The sequence below is a fragment of the Oxyura jamaicensis genome, chromosome 13, assembly GCF_011077185.1.
Source record: "Oxyura jamaicensis isolate SHBP4307 breed ruddy duck chromosome 13, BPBGC_Ojam_1.0, whole genome shotgun sequence".
Taxonomy (NCBI): Eukaryota; Metazoa; Chordata; class Aves; order Anseriformes; family Anatidae; genus Oxyura; species Oxyura jamaicensis.
The window spans coordinates 14,588,662-14,604,452 of record NC_048905.1 but is presented as its reverse complement, the minus strand read 5'-3'; the positions used below and the strand labels follow the sequence as shown (position 1 = coordinate 14,604,452).

General features: G+C 42.1%; 1 protein-coding gene across 1 annotated transcript; it reads right to left on the bottom strand.

Moving 5' to 3' along the window:
• Positions 1–3,634: 3,634 nt before the first annotated feature.
• On the bottom strand, positions 3,635–14,220 carry CLK4 (CDC like kinase 4). The gene is made up of 14 exons (XM_035338679.1): positions 14,113–14,220; positions 12,349–12,408; positions 11,573–11,730; positions 10,291–10,516; positions 9,007–9,097; positions 8,519–8,585; positions 6,752–6,868; positions 6,496–6,662; positions 6,297–6,391; positions 5,082–5,211; positions 4,662–4,744; positions 4,180–4,259; positions 3,869–3,956; positions 3,635–3,788 (listed from the first exon to the last, which is right to left on the bottom strand). Exons 2-14 carry the CDS (start codon positions 12,400–12,402, stop codon positions 3,651–3,653), a joined length of 1,494 nt encoding a protein of 497 aa, XP_035194570.1. The 5' UTR covers positions 12,403–12,408; positions 14,113–14,220; the 3' UTR covers positions 3,635–3,650.
• Positions 14,221–15,791: the final 1,571 nt, after the last annotated feature.

Genomic DNA, 15,791 nt, shown 5'->3' with positions numbered 1-15,791 from the left:
CGGGAGCAGGCCCCCCCTTCCCCGGGGAGGAGGGGGGGGGATCACGCCCAGCAGAGCCCACCCCCGCTGCCCTGCCCGGCCCCCTGTGGGAGAGCTGTCCGTCCGTCCTTCCCCCCCGCCCCTCCCGGCCGCCCGCCCCGGGACTGCGGCTCCCAGCGCCCCCCCGGTAGCGGCGGGACGGGACGGGGCCGGACCCCGGGACGGGACCGCAGAGCTCGGCAGCCCGCGGAGCTGGCGCCCTCCAGCGGGTCCCGGCCCTGGCACCGACCCGCTGCTAAGGGGGGACCTGCCGGAGCAGGGATTTTGGGCCCCCGGCCCCCCCCCCCCCCCCCCCCCGCTTCTTTTTCTCTTTCCGTGCTGCGGCTCCTGCTGGGGTTGCGAGGTGGTTTAGGGAAGAGACCGTACCCGCAAAGCGCAGAGGTGTTCCACCATGCCTGGTAACACACGGACTGAATCGCAGGGAAGTGCCCTGTCTGCTTTGGGAAGCCTTTAAGGGAGGGAAGCTATGCTCACAGACAAACATTAAGCAGCCCCAGACTTTGCCAAACGTCCTTGTCTTTTTTCTGTTACAGATTGCATCACATCAACGCTTGACTCACCTATAAAACATCCTCAGGTAACGTAACGCTTGTCTAGACTCTACAGAGCCAAATCTGCTCTTTGCCTCTTGGCCCCAGACCCACCCTTGTACGCGTACTCCTGACTTCTAGAACAGGCAGGTGAAGCCTAGGACAGCACTAGAGAAAATTGCTAGGAGTGATATCAGCAACTGTGTTAATTAAACACCTGTGCACATGGCCAAGCTGCCCTGGTGTACATGTAGTGCTTATTTTGTAGCTACTATTTCCAAACCAGTTAGCCAGGAAAACTTTATATCACTTGCTAACAACTATTTCCTGCCCCTCACATGCCTGGAGACACAGGAAGGAAAATGCCAGGTTATTATGAGCAACCTCTTCCCTTCCTTCTCCCTGTCTCCTTTCTACACACCTGCTGAGACTTTGCTTCCAATCTCTCAGTGCACGTACACAGTGCTATCAACCTGAGGGAGCTTTTCAGAGCGTCTTGCCTTAAATGTGCACATGGCCTGAGCCCTCCCCACAACAGGGACATCAAGAAAATGTAAGAGGAAAAAGGACAAGTTGCTACTGCAGCCAAGCCCTCTGCCCCACAGCTCCTCTGAACTTTTGTTTGAAGTGTCACCCCCAGTGCAACTCTTCCCCTGCCCTACTCATCTTTGAAGTGCTGGATCTTGTACACCATTTGCACCTTACAAAGCCTATTTTGTTCACTTAAGAGACAGCTTAATTTTCTCCCATCATCTATGCTTAGTGAAATGTAGAACTGACCTGTTAAGATGCATGCGGCTGCTCTGCCTCTGCCTGACAATTAGCAGGTTTACAGACTGTGTTGTTCTAGGTACGGCAGCTAAAAATCAGAAGTGCAGAGAAAGATGTAAATAGATCTCATCATTATTTACCAACAGCAACAGGCAGTTAGCATTAGCTTGATCCAAACTTGCAGAGATTACAAACTACGCCAGCTATAGTCATGTAGTAACAATACTGAGGGCAGCCCAGAGAAGAGAAATTGGACCGATTAAGGACAGAGCCCCTGGCACCCAGCTGTTCCTCAGCTACAAACAGCTCTGTGCTGCTCCACCACTGAGCCCAGCAATGTTGGACCCGTGCCCCTTCCTCCTTCCAAACTCAAGCTCCATTTATGCAACACTGTAAAGCCTGTAAAACTACTTGGCACCTTGCTGCAGTTGTTCTACTAATTGTCACAGTATTATTTTTAATGTTTACAAGGAGGAGAGCAAATTTCAACAGGACAGTGTGTGTGTGTGTATACACACACACACTTCTTTTTCTAGCATGTATGTCCTTTAGCAAGTATGTCCATTTAGCAATGTGCTTCAGTAGCTACATTAGCAGAAGCTTCAAGTACTCCTTCAGGAAGAGTACACAATCCTTTACTTTCTAATTTTGATAGAACTGTTCTGTAGTTGGTTTTATAGGTATAGCAGCATAGAAACTTTTTTTTCCATCTGCCTTTGATTTGTATTGTTTATGCTGAAACAGCTAAGTACCTGCTTTGCTGAGAAAAGTGTGGGATGCAAAGTATTGATGGAGGAAATCAGGGCCGAAATTCACTGCTGTCCTCCTTAGTCCCACCAAAGGCACTGCTGACCTGGATGGTACCAACTGCTGAGTTCTGTCACACAGAGAAAAAACAATGATGCAAAGAACCCAGGAAGAGGGGTGTCTGTATTAGGAGATATAATCAAGCACAGTAGGTGGCACTGGTTACAGAAGATAAGCTTTCAAAGCCTTGTCTCAGCTGTAGTCTCTCCCCAGCTCAGAGATATGCATGTCTGGAGCCTCTTGCAAATTAAGCCTTCTCCCTGCCCCACACATCAGTGGAACACAGACACTAGTTTAAAACCTTACTGTGTTTGAGGACTTGCACAGCAAGCACAGAACCTGAAGTAAGGCTCCTGTGGAGCTGAAACAATTTATTGTTTCTCTCCTTAAGACTTGCATGCCAAAGACTGCAATAAATGGTTGAAACTTGCAAATTGCATCTAGACTGGCAGACAGCCTAGATGAGCCCTACCATTCCTCCTGTTCAGCAGTGAGAAAGACCAACACCAACTTAAACATGAAAGAGCAAAAACTACGTAAGAAAGTAGATTAAAGAGGCTTATGAAGCAGTACCACGCAGCACTTAAGTTCACGAGTTATGGCTGAGAACTGATCCTCCTCCTTCCTATATTACAGTCTGATGACAGTGCTTCCCTGTTGTCAAGGTTACTTATCAGTAATTACAGAGCTCCACAAAAATATGTAGTTGAAGACTTAGGCTTATCTTACGACTACTGCAAGAGAAGGGCTTAAATATGCCACAACCACTTCAGAATATTTCTCTACATTTTTTTTTTCCAGGGGCAGTACAGTCTTTCAAAAAAAAGAAAACTTATCACAGAAATGCTAGTTTTAAGTGAATGAAAACAGTACTGAAAATAGGAAATATTACTTCCCAAACCTTACCTATAAATTTGCCTGGAAATATTTCCCACTAAGCACACCAGACGAGTTTCCAGTCTCTATAACTAGGCTCCTTTTAAAAGAGCAACACATGCTGTTTAGAAGGAATTTTGGGGAAAAAGGGGACCCACAAGAGGTTATCTACTTGGATTTTAAACTCCCATCTTCAATCATGCTTCCAAATACTAGAAAAAGGTATTATTTACCACATTCTTATGTAAGCATAGCCCTTGAAATCTTGGGTCTAACATTTAAAGAAAGCTAGCTGAAAAAGTTTAATACTTTAAAAACTTGCATAGCTAGCCCATGGACTATTCATCTAAAAAGTCAAATTATTAACTCTACCTGCAGGAAGAGAATGAAGTTTCAAAGAGAAAACTATTTTCAAAAATGAAAATTACTTTTATTTTTCACTTTGATATCCATAATCAAGACTACAACTGTTCAACAAGATAAACATGACAGTTATACAAAACATATGTAAATATTTACAGACTTAACTGTACAAAATAATTTAAAGTTTACAAAAGTTTCATGCAACCTCTGTTGACTGACACAGTCTAGGTAATCTCCTTGGAGAAGTGTAAAAGATCTTTGAATTTATTTTTTTAATGGTTCAAAAAAAGGATGCTGCAAAGCTTCATCAAGAGTAATTCTTTTGGCTGGATCATATTCCAGCATCCTGCGAACAAGGTCAAACAGACTTTGATGATCTGTGTCTTGGCAATGCATGAATTCCTGAAATGAGAAAAAAAAAGTATTTGAGAGATCTTTCACAACTACAAATCTAACGCAATAATCAAAAGCTTCAGTCTTACCTTTAAAGGCTTACAGCGTCTCCTGACATATCGACCTGCAGAGCTGTGTTCATCCCAGTCCAGTTGGTCATGGTGAAAATAGTGTTTTCTGCATGACAAGGAAAATGATTTTAAGATAGTTGAGAACAGCTCTAACACTGACACTATTTAATTCAGCTAAAGCTGACACAATTTCTTGCAGTAGACTAGTAGGTAACAAGCCTGGAAGTCTTTCTTGATTTTCAGAAGCTCACAACTAACAACGGAACCTTTAAAATTTCCTTTATAATAGAAATATACTAGGCAACTTACTCCTTTTATAATGTACTTACCTGGATTTTTTGATCATGTGAGCTGGCAGAGGCCCTAGTATTCTTTCCATCATTGCCAAGTGTTCTTTACTGTCATGAGTCTACGTGGAAAAAGCAATGAGCACACTGTCAGATTTTTCTACACTCAGCCACTTGGTAACAACACTCGTCTATTAACAGTATGCTTGACAAGGCATCACCATATTATCTTTAGACATCAGCCCAGGTTTTGTATGTTGACTTTATTCCTAATTTCAGCAGCAGCCTCAAACTATAGACATGTTTCATTATCCAAGAAGCTACACTGGGTATCTTAAATAGTCTAAGGGAGATGTCCACAACATTACATTTTCATACATGCATGCTGTCTTTACAATCTCATCTCTGTAATACCTGAAACTTGTAAGGTTATGCCTTTTAAACTAACAGTTAGGCAGACATCATTAAAAGATCCAAGTCAGAAGTCTGTAACAAAAACACTTGATTTAAATTCACATACACACCTGAAAAACTGTAAAGCCCAGATAATACTCAATTAGAATACATCCAATGCTCCAAACATCACAAGGCTGCGACCATCCCAGTGCTGCAAAATAGGCAAAGTTGGTTTACTTTTTAATATATTCTCTCAACCTGTAATCCACAAAGGATATCCCCAGTTTTCGTGCAATTACTGATGCCTATTTCCCTCCCTCCACGCCTCTCCCCAAACCTTGGTTGTTAGATGGAAGGGGGAAAGGAATGTGTTTGGACTTGTGTTCTTAGAATATTTCTTTTACCCCTTACTCTCAAAAAATTTAACAGCACCGTCTGTAAGAGATGACTGAACTGTTAGAACCATAAGGAACCACTCCCGTTTACAAAATAAAGACATCTGAATGAACTGTAATAAGCTGTCAGAAGGTTTCAAAGTCCCCACTGACCTAAAATAACCTCAGGAGCTCTATAATGTCTTGTAGACACTAATGTGCTGTGATGTTCATCATCAAAAGTCGCGCTTCCAAAATCAACCACTTTTATGTCTGTATTCTTTAAAGTGCGTTCATCTCGCTTCTGTAAGAGAATCCAAATGCTATTTGTTAGTACTTTTAAAAGCGTGCTTAGGCAAAAGATACCACATTATCAATCTAAATCATCTTTCAAGTTCCAATTAACAATCATGCTAAAGATTAAACCTATGTAACAAAACACTCCTTTGCAATACATCCATTCCTTTTCAGCCCCAGCTCCAAGGAAGAAGAGCAGATAAAGCAATTAAATCTGAATACTCACAGACAGCTGAATATCTAAAGACCTTTCCACAGTAAGAGTTTTTTCTCTTTTGTTAACCTCAACAGTAACTTCAGTTAGTTGTCCATCTTAATTTTTTCGCTATCCATTGGTACATTCATATAACTTTGTAATTTTTCATTTATGTAATTTTAGCTCTTGAAAGCGAATTAGTAAATAAAAATGAGCCTCATGCATAAACTAGATGTAGTGATGCCCATACTGCTTTTCTGTTTCTAAGAAGCCTCTGAACTTTGAAAAAAGAGCACCAGCATAAAAAGAAATGCTTATTTCTCCTAGTGCAGCCAAGTTCTCATCCTAACGTTGTATGTCTTAGTGTTTTCTTACATTTAAAAGGAAGAAACTGATCAAGAACAGTCCTATTCTTGGCCCATGCCAATTATCAACGACATGTTAATCAAAAGAAAATTAATCTTAGCTACTAAGCCAAGGGCTGCTGAGCTGACAGGGCCTTCAGGTAATCAAATAGAAAGCAAGACCTGACATATTTCTCAAAACTTACATACACTTTAAAGAAAGGGATTCAAATGGCTTGTTAAAGAAAAATTAAGGAAAAAAATCTTGCCGAATTCAAAAGCCATTAATATAATGCCTCCTATTAATACCTGAACTTCATTAAACAACACAGAATTTAAATTTAGCTAATGATCAGAGAAAACACTTCAGTTTCAATTGAAGCAATGTTACCAGCTCAGCAGAAATCCAACACGTCTCAAAGGGCACAAGAAATCTAGGAAACATAACTCTGATTATCACTTGACCTTTTTATGCGTAGAAAGACTACTTTTTAAGAAGAGTTCAGATGAAGACAGAAATTCAGTGCTGAGAGAAAAAAACAAAAAACTTACCATTTTTGCATTGTACTTCACTATGTAATCAGACTCCACAAACAAGATATTTTCAGGCTTTAAATCGGTATGAGTTAATTTATTGTGATGTAAAACTACAAGGAAAAAAGGAAAAAAATCCATAATTAATACTTTGATTTCCTAAAGGAAAAAAGAGAATAGAGCAACATATTTGATAAAAGTATGGAGATTTACTTACAGTTAATAGACTGGCAGATTTGATAAGCCATGTTTCTAATGTCATTGATATGAAATGGCAGAAAGCTGTTTTCCTTAATAAAATCATATGTGCTAAGCCCCAGCAGCTCAAAAACAATGCAAACATGGCCATGATGATCGAACCATTCCAGCATCTGAACACAGCGGCTTGAAAGAGAAATACATAAATACATGAAAACTCAATTTATTGAGCCTTTTGGCAAGTCCTTAGCATGCTGTTCTCCCTTTTCACTTACAAAGTGCTGCTGGGATCCATGGTGTTCAGGTGTTCCAATACCTGTATTTCTGAACGGGCTGCTTCCCGGTATCTACCAACATTTTTCACAATTTTAACTGCTACATGCATTCCTCTCCTTCAAAAGAAAGAAAAGTACCACAAATTGATTCAGTTACTGTGAAATATCTACAGTCCCAGAGCATTCTGATTTTGGTAGAGTGAACGCAGAAAGAGTAAAGGGCACAGAATTGTGAGTTGGATCAGAGGAATGTGACTTAAGGACACTACAAAGGAAAAATCAGTATAAAAACAGTTCTGGTCAAGTTCATATACCCACAGCATATGCTAGATTACCTACTTCTAAGTCTTATTAACTCATTTAAGGTAGAACAAGCATCAGGAAAGATGACTCAAAAATAGCAAAGTTCTCATTTGAAAAATGTACTACAAAAAAACAAAAATTTGTCACATTTCTGCAACTTGAATAACAACTTCTGGCTCTTTTTCAGTGCTCCTATGCCATCAGGGGAAATAAGTTATTTTAATATCTGAACTTTATATTCTGAATATTTTGTACTAGTGAAGACAGACCTGCACTCAGTGTAACGTTCAAACTCTAACGCTATTACTGAAACATACATATAGCCCATTCTATCCTATCCACTAATGGACAATTTTTAATTGTCTCTGTAGAGTTATTTAGATTCTAATGACTTAAGAATGCAGTCTGCCTTTACAACATGACCTCAAGCTCCTGAAGTCTTAACTTGTGAAATGACCAAATACACCAAAGCCACAGGAAACAAATTACAACTGCTTCACTATACTGAACTGCAGATATAAAACATACGGTTGCTATAACTTGAATCTGGGTTTTACTAACTTTTTAAATGTCTTACAATATACAAGTTGTAGAAATATAATAATTTCTTCTTCTCCACTGAACATGCCATCAGGCTGGAGTCACCATGCTATCAAAAAAGCATGACTTGATTACTGTGCGTGCAGAGAAAGTTGAAAGGATTAAGTCTGATTATGAAGACTGAAGGAAAGAAATTTACAGCTTAAGCAGTTCCAAGCAGTTGCTTTCACTAAGAACCAAAACTACTTTCTCAGCATCTCACTGCATCATCCTCCAAGTCAGTCTCTTGACTCGCTTCTGTACTCTGCACACCTGCACATCCTCTAGTTACGGCAACAGCGATTGTAGAAACAACCAAAAACTGTAATGAAGGAAAACCAATCTCCCCTTTTAAAAAAGGGCAGATGTTATCTGCTTAGTAATTAGGAATTTATTCCATGTGCTTAGACAACTTGTATAGAATATATAAAGGTTTACTTTTGAAAGGAATCCTCTCTAGGCAGATGTTTCCCAAGACAAACGTGGTCAAGGAAGTTTATTGTTCAAGACAGATTCTCAAAATCTAAGAGAAATCGTAGCCAAAAATATTTCTCTGTATGCCATCTTGCATAAAGTTAACGTAACGCAAGGGCCTTTCACAAAGTGAATGGAGAAACAAAAAACCATTTATAGAATTGAAAGCAATGACTGAAGAACCTTAAAACTCATCAGGGAAATATATAGTTTCTATCCAAAAATCCTTTAAAAATTTTCAACTAGAAGTAACCTGAAAAGGTAGCTCAGATCAAAATAAAACCATTTCTTTTTTAAATATACTACACTATTTGAACCACAACTTACTTTCTTTTAAAGAAAACATTCTTGAACTTTAATTTCTGAGTTAAACAGCACTGTTTGTCATGAGGTGTACTTACTGACACTTACATATCATGATCTATACACTCCACTACTTTTCCAAAAGCTCCTTCTCCTAAAGTCGCAACAATTTCATCTAAAAAGAACAAACACAAGTTAGAATTATGCAACGACTTAAACAAGAATGAATATTACTAATGTAGATTTAAAAATGTGCCATTACAAAAGTATAATTACTTTAAATCTCAGCATCTGAATGTGTTATTTTATTGGACAGTTGTCATGAAAACAGTTAGCCAAAAAAAAAAAACAAAACCAAAAAACTATCTCTTGTTCTAATCTCAAGATTCAAGTTCATTTACTACTTGGAACTTTTTGAACACAGTACTTAAATTCTACAGAAAAGAAGATATGCAAAAAAAAAACAAACAAAAAGCACAAAAAAATAAAATGAAAAGAGCAATGAAGATTTCCTTAGCCCCCCTCCTCTGACATACTATTCTAAACAGATTTTTTTGCTGAAAAGTTTTTAAGAAGTGTTGAAAAATGTTCTATACATCTTGCTCTTAGAACGTCTCCACTTTCACAGATCAGGTGACCCTCCTCATCATCCTCTACACTCCTGGATCTTTTCCTTCGGTGACTCTTCTGGAAACGGCACCAAGATCGTCCAGCCAATCAATATATCAGAGTGAATTCAGGGCAGAATACGCAATTCATTCAGCGGGGAGATATTCAGGCATTCAGTTACGCACCAGGCCACGAACAGTTGGCAGGAGCAATTTCAAATTCAGTCCCCAGAAATTCACAGGGCACAGTTTATGTTACAGAAGAAAAACATGGCAAGGAACAGATTTTCAGATAAATACTTAAAGTGATAAGGCAACAGAAAAAAAAACAACACAATTTTGACTCTCAAACAGTGGCTTAATTGAAGACAGATTAAGACTGCAATGTCACTATTTCTAATACTTTGCTATCAAGCAGCAAAAAGCAGTTATTTATTTATATAGCTAAGCTTACAGTCAGTTGAAATGTTTCTCTTTAAAAACATACAATTCTCGTAATCTAAATATTATCAACTATCAAGTAATTTTACTTCCCTCATGCAAGGAGAGTGAAGAAAAATTACTCTCAAGCCCTTGATCTGCATTGTATAGTCTCATACAATTTGCCATTTCTATTGCAGAAATGCAACATAAAATACTTGGACCTGAAGATTTATCAGTGGGCATCATGCCAACAATGAGAAACTCACACAGCATGCCTTCAAAGAAGGCAAGCAGCAAGCTTATCCCATCTTCAGTAAGACATTAGCCGCCACTGGTCAGGCACGTGACTTATCAATATTTTCTGAAATCAGGTGTAGAATTGTGCAGCTTCTTCTTATCAATTTACCAGACATGCATGTTTCACACCCCCAGTTTACATTAAAAAGGCACGTTACTTCAGTTATTTTTATTTATAGGATGGATGGCATCTCACAGCCTACTTGAAAAGCAAATAGTTCACTATGCTCTACGACTGAAGTGAGCACTGCGAAACAGCACAGCTACCTGCCTTCACTTTCAGATAACATTTTTCAGATTAACCCCTGGCAATCTAGCAGCTGGCCACCTACATCCCCAGCGTGTAGTACTGACGATTATCCCCCCAACATCCTAATCCAAAAACCTCAACTAGGAACATTCATATGCTCACAACTGGGTTCAATTACAAATCCTTTATTAATAGAATAGTATTTCCCCAAAATACCGTGACCAGGAATTGAAGTTCTAGCACTTGCTTAAGAAGTCTATTACCACTCATTCATTAATAATAAAGTTAAAAATTACTCATACCGAATGTGATTGGTGACTGGAGCAATGATGTCTCTTATGCTTCCTTTTATGACTACTTTTCCTGCTCCGACCAGAGGATTTGCTATAGTGATGATGGTGACTCTTTTCATAGTCTCTGTGATAATGCCTGTGGTCATATACTTCACAGAAGTCATTTCTGTATTCCTCAACATATCTCCGGTCATGATGGTCTCTTTCATTTATGGCTCTATCGTCCAAATAATGACTGAAAATATATTTTAAGTGAATGTTCTCCACTTCAAAAACTTGAGGTTCCAACAAGATAAGCGATTGAGCTGAGTTACAGAGTTACACAGTATCTGTCTTTACAACAAGAACGTTTTCTAATCAACTCCCTCCTTAAAAGAAGTGGAGCTTTTCATTACTTTATTAGGGATCTAATGACACTGTCAGTCTGACATACATAGCCATCCACAGGAACAATATTCAGTCCACAGTTTGCACAGTAAGCAAGAAATTCAGCCTCAAAAAGGAGAGAGACTTCCTAAATATACCAAGCAACTCAATTACAATTTCCAAAGACACAATATCGAGTGCTCTTAATACAGCAATAATCCTTCTACGGTTTCAAAACTCAAAACATTAAAAAAGAAAAATAAAACCTGGAGATTCTGAGGTAAGCAGCATTCATCTTAGTACTCTACCCTACACATTAAATGCTTCAGGAAGTACCTGGATCAATGATCTTCTGCCCAGAAAAAAAACAACAACTTAAAGCGGCAGAGGCCAAGAGCCCCCATACTGCTGTACACCTACCCCTTCCAGCATTTTATAAGCATGAGTATGAGCTCTTAAAAGAATTCCATGGGATCTTCTTCGCAAGGGAAAAACAGAAAAACACATCCTTCCAGTGAAAGCAGTGTGGGAGAAAAAGCAAACCACCTCCAAATTAGTAAGAGAAATCTAACTCATACTTACCACTGTTTTAAATGACTACACAAGCCTTCTCTTCCCCTCCTTTTGCTCACATCAAGTAAACAAACAGACATACTTTTCACTTGAAATTTAATACTGAGTGTATTCAATGCCAACACTGAACTGACAACAGAGAAACAAACTAATAAACATTTACTGGTTTTATTAAAGAACTTCTGTTCAGCCATTGGGGTACTGTGTTAACAAAACCAACTACCTCTTCAGCTTGCCTTAAGTGAGTCAAACCTTAAAGAATCACCAGCAATGGGCATTTAAAACCTCATATCCTGAAAATGTGTTTATTTTAGGCACATAAATTATCACTACATGATTCAGAGTCTTATACCTTTCCGAAACGTGATTTGGCTTATAGTGCTTGCTTTCTTGTCCACTACTGTGGGACCTTTTCCTGCGTTTACGGCTGCTGCTGTGCTTTCTTTGATCCCAGCTCCTTCTATCATCCCACTCAGGGCAATGAGTTTGTTTTGAGTGCCGCATCTTCCACTAATAAAACAAAACAAACAAAACAACACAACAAAAACACATAAAAGACAAGTGTTACACTGGGATTTGTAGTTGTCAGAACTTAAAGAACCATTTCCTCTTTCCTTAGCTTTGCCCATCCACTGCTTTGTTTTTGGGTGAGCAGTTACCTCATCCCTACACTGTTACAAAACACAATTCAAGATTAAATAGGCCAGCTCATCTTCACCTAATAGCTTCAAACATGTTATTAAGGTCTGTTTTAAATAAACTCTCAAGTGACTAAAGAGAACCATTTCCTTAAATAGCCTTCCCATGGAGAGGGGCCTTAATCTTCAAATATCCTCTCTGAAAAATCGTAGATTTGGTTCTTTACGCTATATTGTATACACGTCACTACAAGAAAACCAAGTATGTTCAACTAGACTGAAACATCTCTCACAAACCTCTTTACAAATCACTCCTAAAAAAAATAAAAAACTAACATCCCTGTTTAAGCTGTAGCAACAATCACAAAAAAGTTGATAAATTAATATATAATTGCAGTCCTACGAACCAAGCCACTGTTTCTGAACTCTGTTAGCACACGAGTAAGCAGCTGCTGTACAATACGGCTGATTTACCAAAGACAAAACCCACCAGCTCCTGTTGCTGGACGTTATATGCAGGAATTCTGTGATCAAACAGGTACATGCACAACTGAAAAAGAAAGCAAAGCACAGCTGTAGGATTCGGAATACAGCAAAAGCAACCACATTCATCCTTCAGCAGAAATATTTAAAAATGAGAAAGCTCATGTATCTGTTTCAGCATATTGTAAATAACTTAGAAAGGACAAGAAAGATTTCCATTGCATTTGTTGACAGGAAGAAAAGAAGTTTAAAGAGGAATATAGCATTAAAATACTGATATATCGTTGCTCCATGTCAATTTGCGCCACTATGGTCGCCTCCACACCAACTAGAGGCACGAAGAAGGGAACTTTTAGAGCATGTGAATGCTCATGTAAATGGCAAGCTTCTTCTGAAAAAGAGGTTTTCTGACAAGCTTCAAATTTCTGACATGTTGGCAGTTAACAAATTAACGCCTTTATCAGCGTGTTTTTTCCCTTTTTTCCTTTTACAGTAATCTGCTTTAAACTCTGCAAAAATAAGTGACTGGCGCAACCTTTCAATCAGTCACGATGCAGTGGCATAAAAATCTTACTCACTTACTGTGCATTAGTAAGAAATAAAAACACGTATCTAAGTATAAATCGATATTCCCAGAGGACAAGACAAAATTAAAATCTGCTCCTCCTCCATTTCCATGCCCGATCTTCTTACCTTCTTACCTAATTCAGCAGCCATTTTTCTCTATTTCCGACCTACACCACTCAAATTACGAAACACACCCGGATTTCAGTTACTGTACTTCGGAGGTGAGAAGTGCTTTGTGCCCCGCGCCCTACTCAACAATAGGTGAATTGAGGACTTCACCTACGATTCCCTCCCCAGTTTGCCAGAAAGCAGCCCGCAATAAAGCTCTGTAATGGGTAAGTAAATACCTAAATAAAAGCCCCATGAAAGAGTGCTGTAGAGGGAGGTTTTTGGCTGGAAAAATAGCCACAGAAATCTTGAGGGTTTAGTTGACGACTAACTGCTGCTTAACTACACTTTTGTCCACGAAGAATGAACAAAACCTAGACAGAATTTGCATGTTCTATCCCTAAAGGATAGATAATAATAATAAAAAAAACATGCACTCCCTCTAAATGTATGCGCTGAGGCGCCTCACTTACGTAATACTGACAGCTGCCCTTACCACACGCGTTCCCATACGGCTGAGGCCCCAGCACAGCTCGCGGGCCGCCCCCACGCCGTGCCTCACGGCTCCCGAGGAGGGGCCCTCTGCGAGAAGCCCCCCCCCAGAAAACCACCCGCCTGGGGAAGGCCGCAGCGGCCCTGTGGCGAGCTGCACACGCAGCACTTTTTAAATGTCTCTCCCGGAGAAGTTGGCAGGCGGCGCAGGCCGGGGGAGGTCAAAGGCTCGCTGCGCCAGGGCGAACGAAGTCCGCCGGGCCCGGGAAGGGGGGGGAGGGCATGGGCAGGCCCGCAGCAGGCGCCCCCAGCCCCTGCTCACCCCAGCCGCGACCCCCAGCCCCCTCCCCGCCGCGGGAGGCCTCGGGATCCAGCTGAACGAGGCCGGGGGAGGCCCCGCAGCACCCCGGGCAGGCCCCAACCCCCTCAGCCCCTGGTAACCGCGCGGCCTCCGCCCCGGCCCCCACAGGGCCCCGCTGCCCCCTCAGCCCCTCACGCACCCGCTGCGCCCCGCGGCCCTCTCACCGCTTCGAGCAGAGAGGGGAAGGAAGGAGAAGGCGAGGAGAAAGGGACCCTCGGGGGGGGGAAAGAGCCCGCCGCTTACCGCTAAGGACCGAGGCGAGCGAGCCCCGCAGCCGCCCTGCGCGCCCCAACAAAATGGCGGCCGCCGCCCCGCGCCCGGCAGCTCCTTCCTCGACCTCCTCCTCCTCCTCCTCTCCCCCCCCCACCTCCGGCCGCGCCGTGCGGCGTGACGTCACGCGGGCGGCCCAGCCCCGCCCGGCGCCGGGGCCCCGCCCCCTGCGGCGCCGAGGGGCAGAGCCCGGGGGGCGCTGAGGGGAGCGGGGGGAGCCCGCGGGGTACCCGGGGGAGGGTCCCGGAGCCAGGAGCTCTTTCCCGAGGCAGTTCTGTCACATCTTACTGCACGGGGACGTCTGCTGCTGGCAGACAAACCGCAGCACCTCGCGTTGAGCAAGCGGTGTGTGTTCAGCGAGCCCCCAAGGCACTAGCACATGGTCCCGAGAGGGAGGGGCACGTTTGGTTTCGTGCTCCTAAAAATGCCGTTAAAATTCTCCTGCCAGTGGGCGTAAATAAGCATTTAACTGTGGTTTTCACTGGATTGATCCCGTTTCTCTTTATTAAGATGAGAAACTAAGACGCAGAACGCTGATGGCCATTTGCTTTCCCTTAGTTTTCAAAAGGCCTCGGTACCTCCCGGCCCTCGCCGTACCTCTGTGTCCGGGCCCGGTGTGGGCCTGGTGCCCATGGGTTACTGTTTTAGCGTGGAAGTGACAGGCCGTTACTTACAAAGACAGCACGGACAGCTGCCAAAAGTTGTCTTCCCAACACCCACCGATGCATCCCCACCTTAGCAATCCTCTCCGACCACAGGCAGCACGAGAGAGGTGAGGAGGGACGAAGTGAAGCCTGCGGCGAGACAGGGGGCAGGTGGGCACCTTGTGCAGGAACGCTGCACGCTGAGGGCCCTGCACCAGCTCCCTGCCCGTTCCCACAGCTCCGTGCCACAGGAGCGATGTCTCAGGGGCGTCCAGGACAACCTCAAGGGAGTGCTCTTGAAGAAAGGCTGGTGGCAAACCAGTGCCCTGTGTTGCTGGCAGGGCAGATGGGATGGGATGTGACGGGAGCACTTCATCTGCCTTCCTTACCGCCTCTTCTGGAGTCTCACTTTTGCTGTTTTGGTCCTGCCATGTAAATACACGACAGGCACTTCTACAGGGTACAGCAGCTCAGAGGCAGTTTGGGGAAGGCCCGCTTATTCAGACAGAGTAGGTTGTAGCTGAAGGGACTATCAAAAATAACCGTACCTTGAAGGCAGAAAAAACTTGGTTCTAGGGCTTTGTGGTTCTCGCCTGTTCAGAAAAAAAGATTTTCAGAATGAAAAGGGGGTGGAAAGGACTATTGTTCATTAGGAAAACGCGGTGAATGGGAGCTAGTTAAAATTTACCATTTTCAGTTAAAGGTTTTTGGCTGATAACTGAAGGAGGAATAAATCTGTCAGAAGCTAAGGATAATTAGCTTTTCATTTTGAACCTTTTTGAAGAAGAAAAGGGGTATATAAAGGTCATACCTTCTTCACATCAGACATACGTGAAGTAAATGAAAGAAAGCTCACACTGAAGCAAAAGCCTTACAACAGACTTTATAAAAAGCATTCTGCGTGTAACAAAGCAGACTTTCAGATATCGCTCTCTTTGTGCTAAACGGAATCCAGTGCTTTCAAAAATACCTGTCCAGACATTCAAAAGAAAAGTGGCATTGGAAGCA

What these genes read in the sequence shown, in the direction of transcription:
- CLK4 (XM_035338679.1), bottom strand. Translation starts at nt 12,402, where the DNA reads ATGTACCTGTTTGATCACAGAATTCCTGCATATAACGTCCAGCAACAG. An exon ending in AATCTGCCAGTCTATTAACT is followed by an intron (nt 6,392 to 6,495) that starts GTAAGTAAATCT and finishes TTTTCCTTGTAG; the next exon opens with TTTTACATCACAATAAATTA. An exon ending in AGCTCCTGAGGTTATTTTAG is followed by an intron (nt 4,745 to 5,081) that starts GTCAGTGGGGAC and finishes CCTATTTTGCAG; the next exon opens with CACTGGGATGGTCGCAGCCT.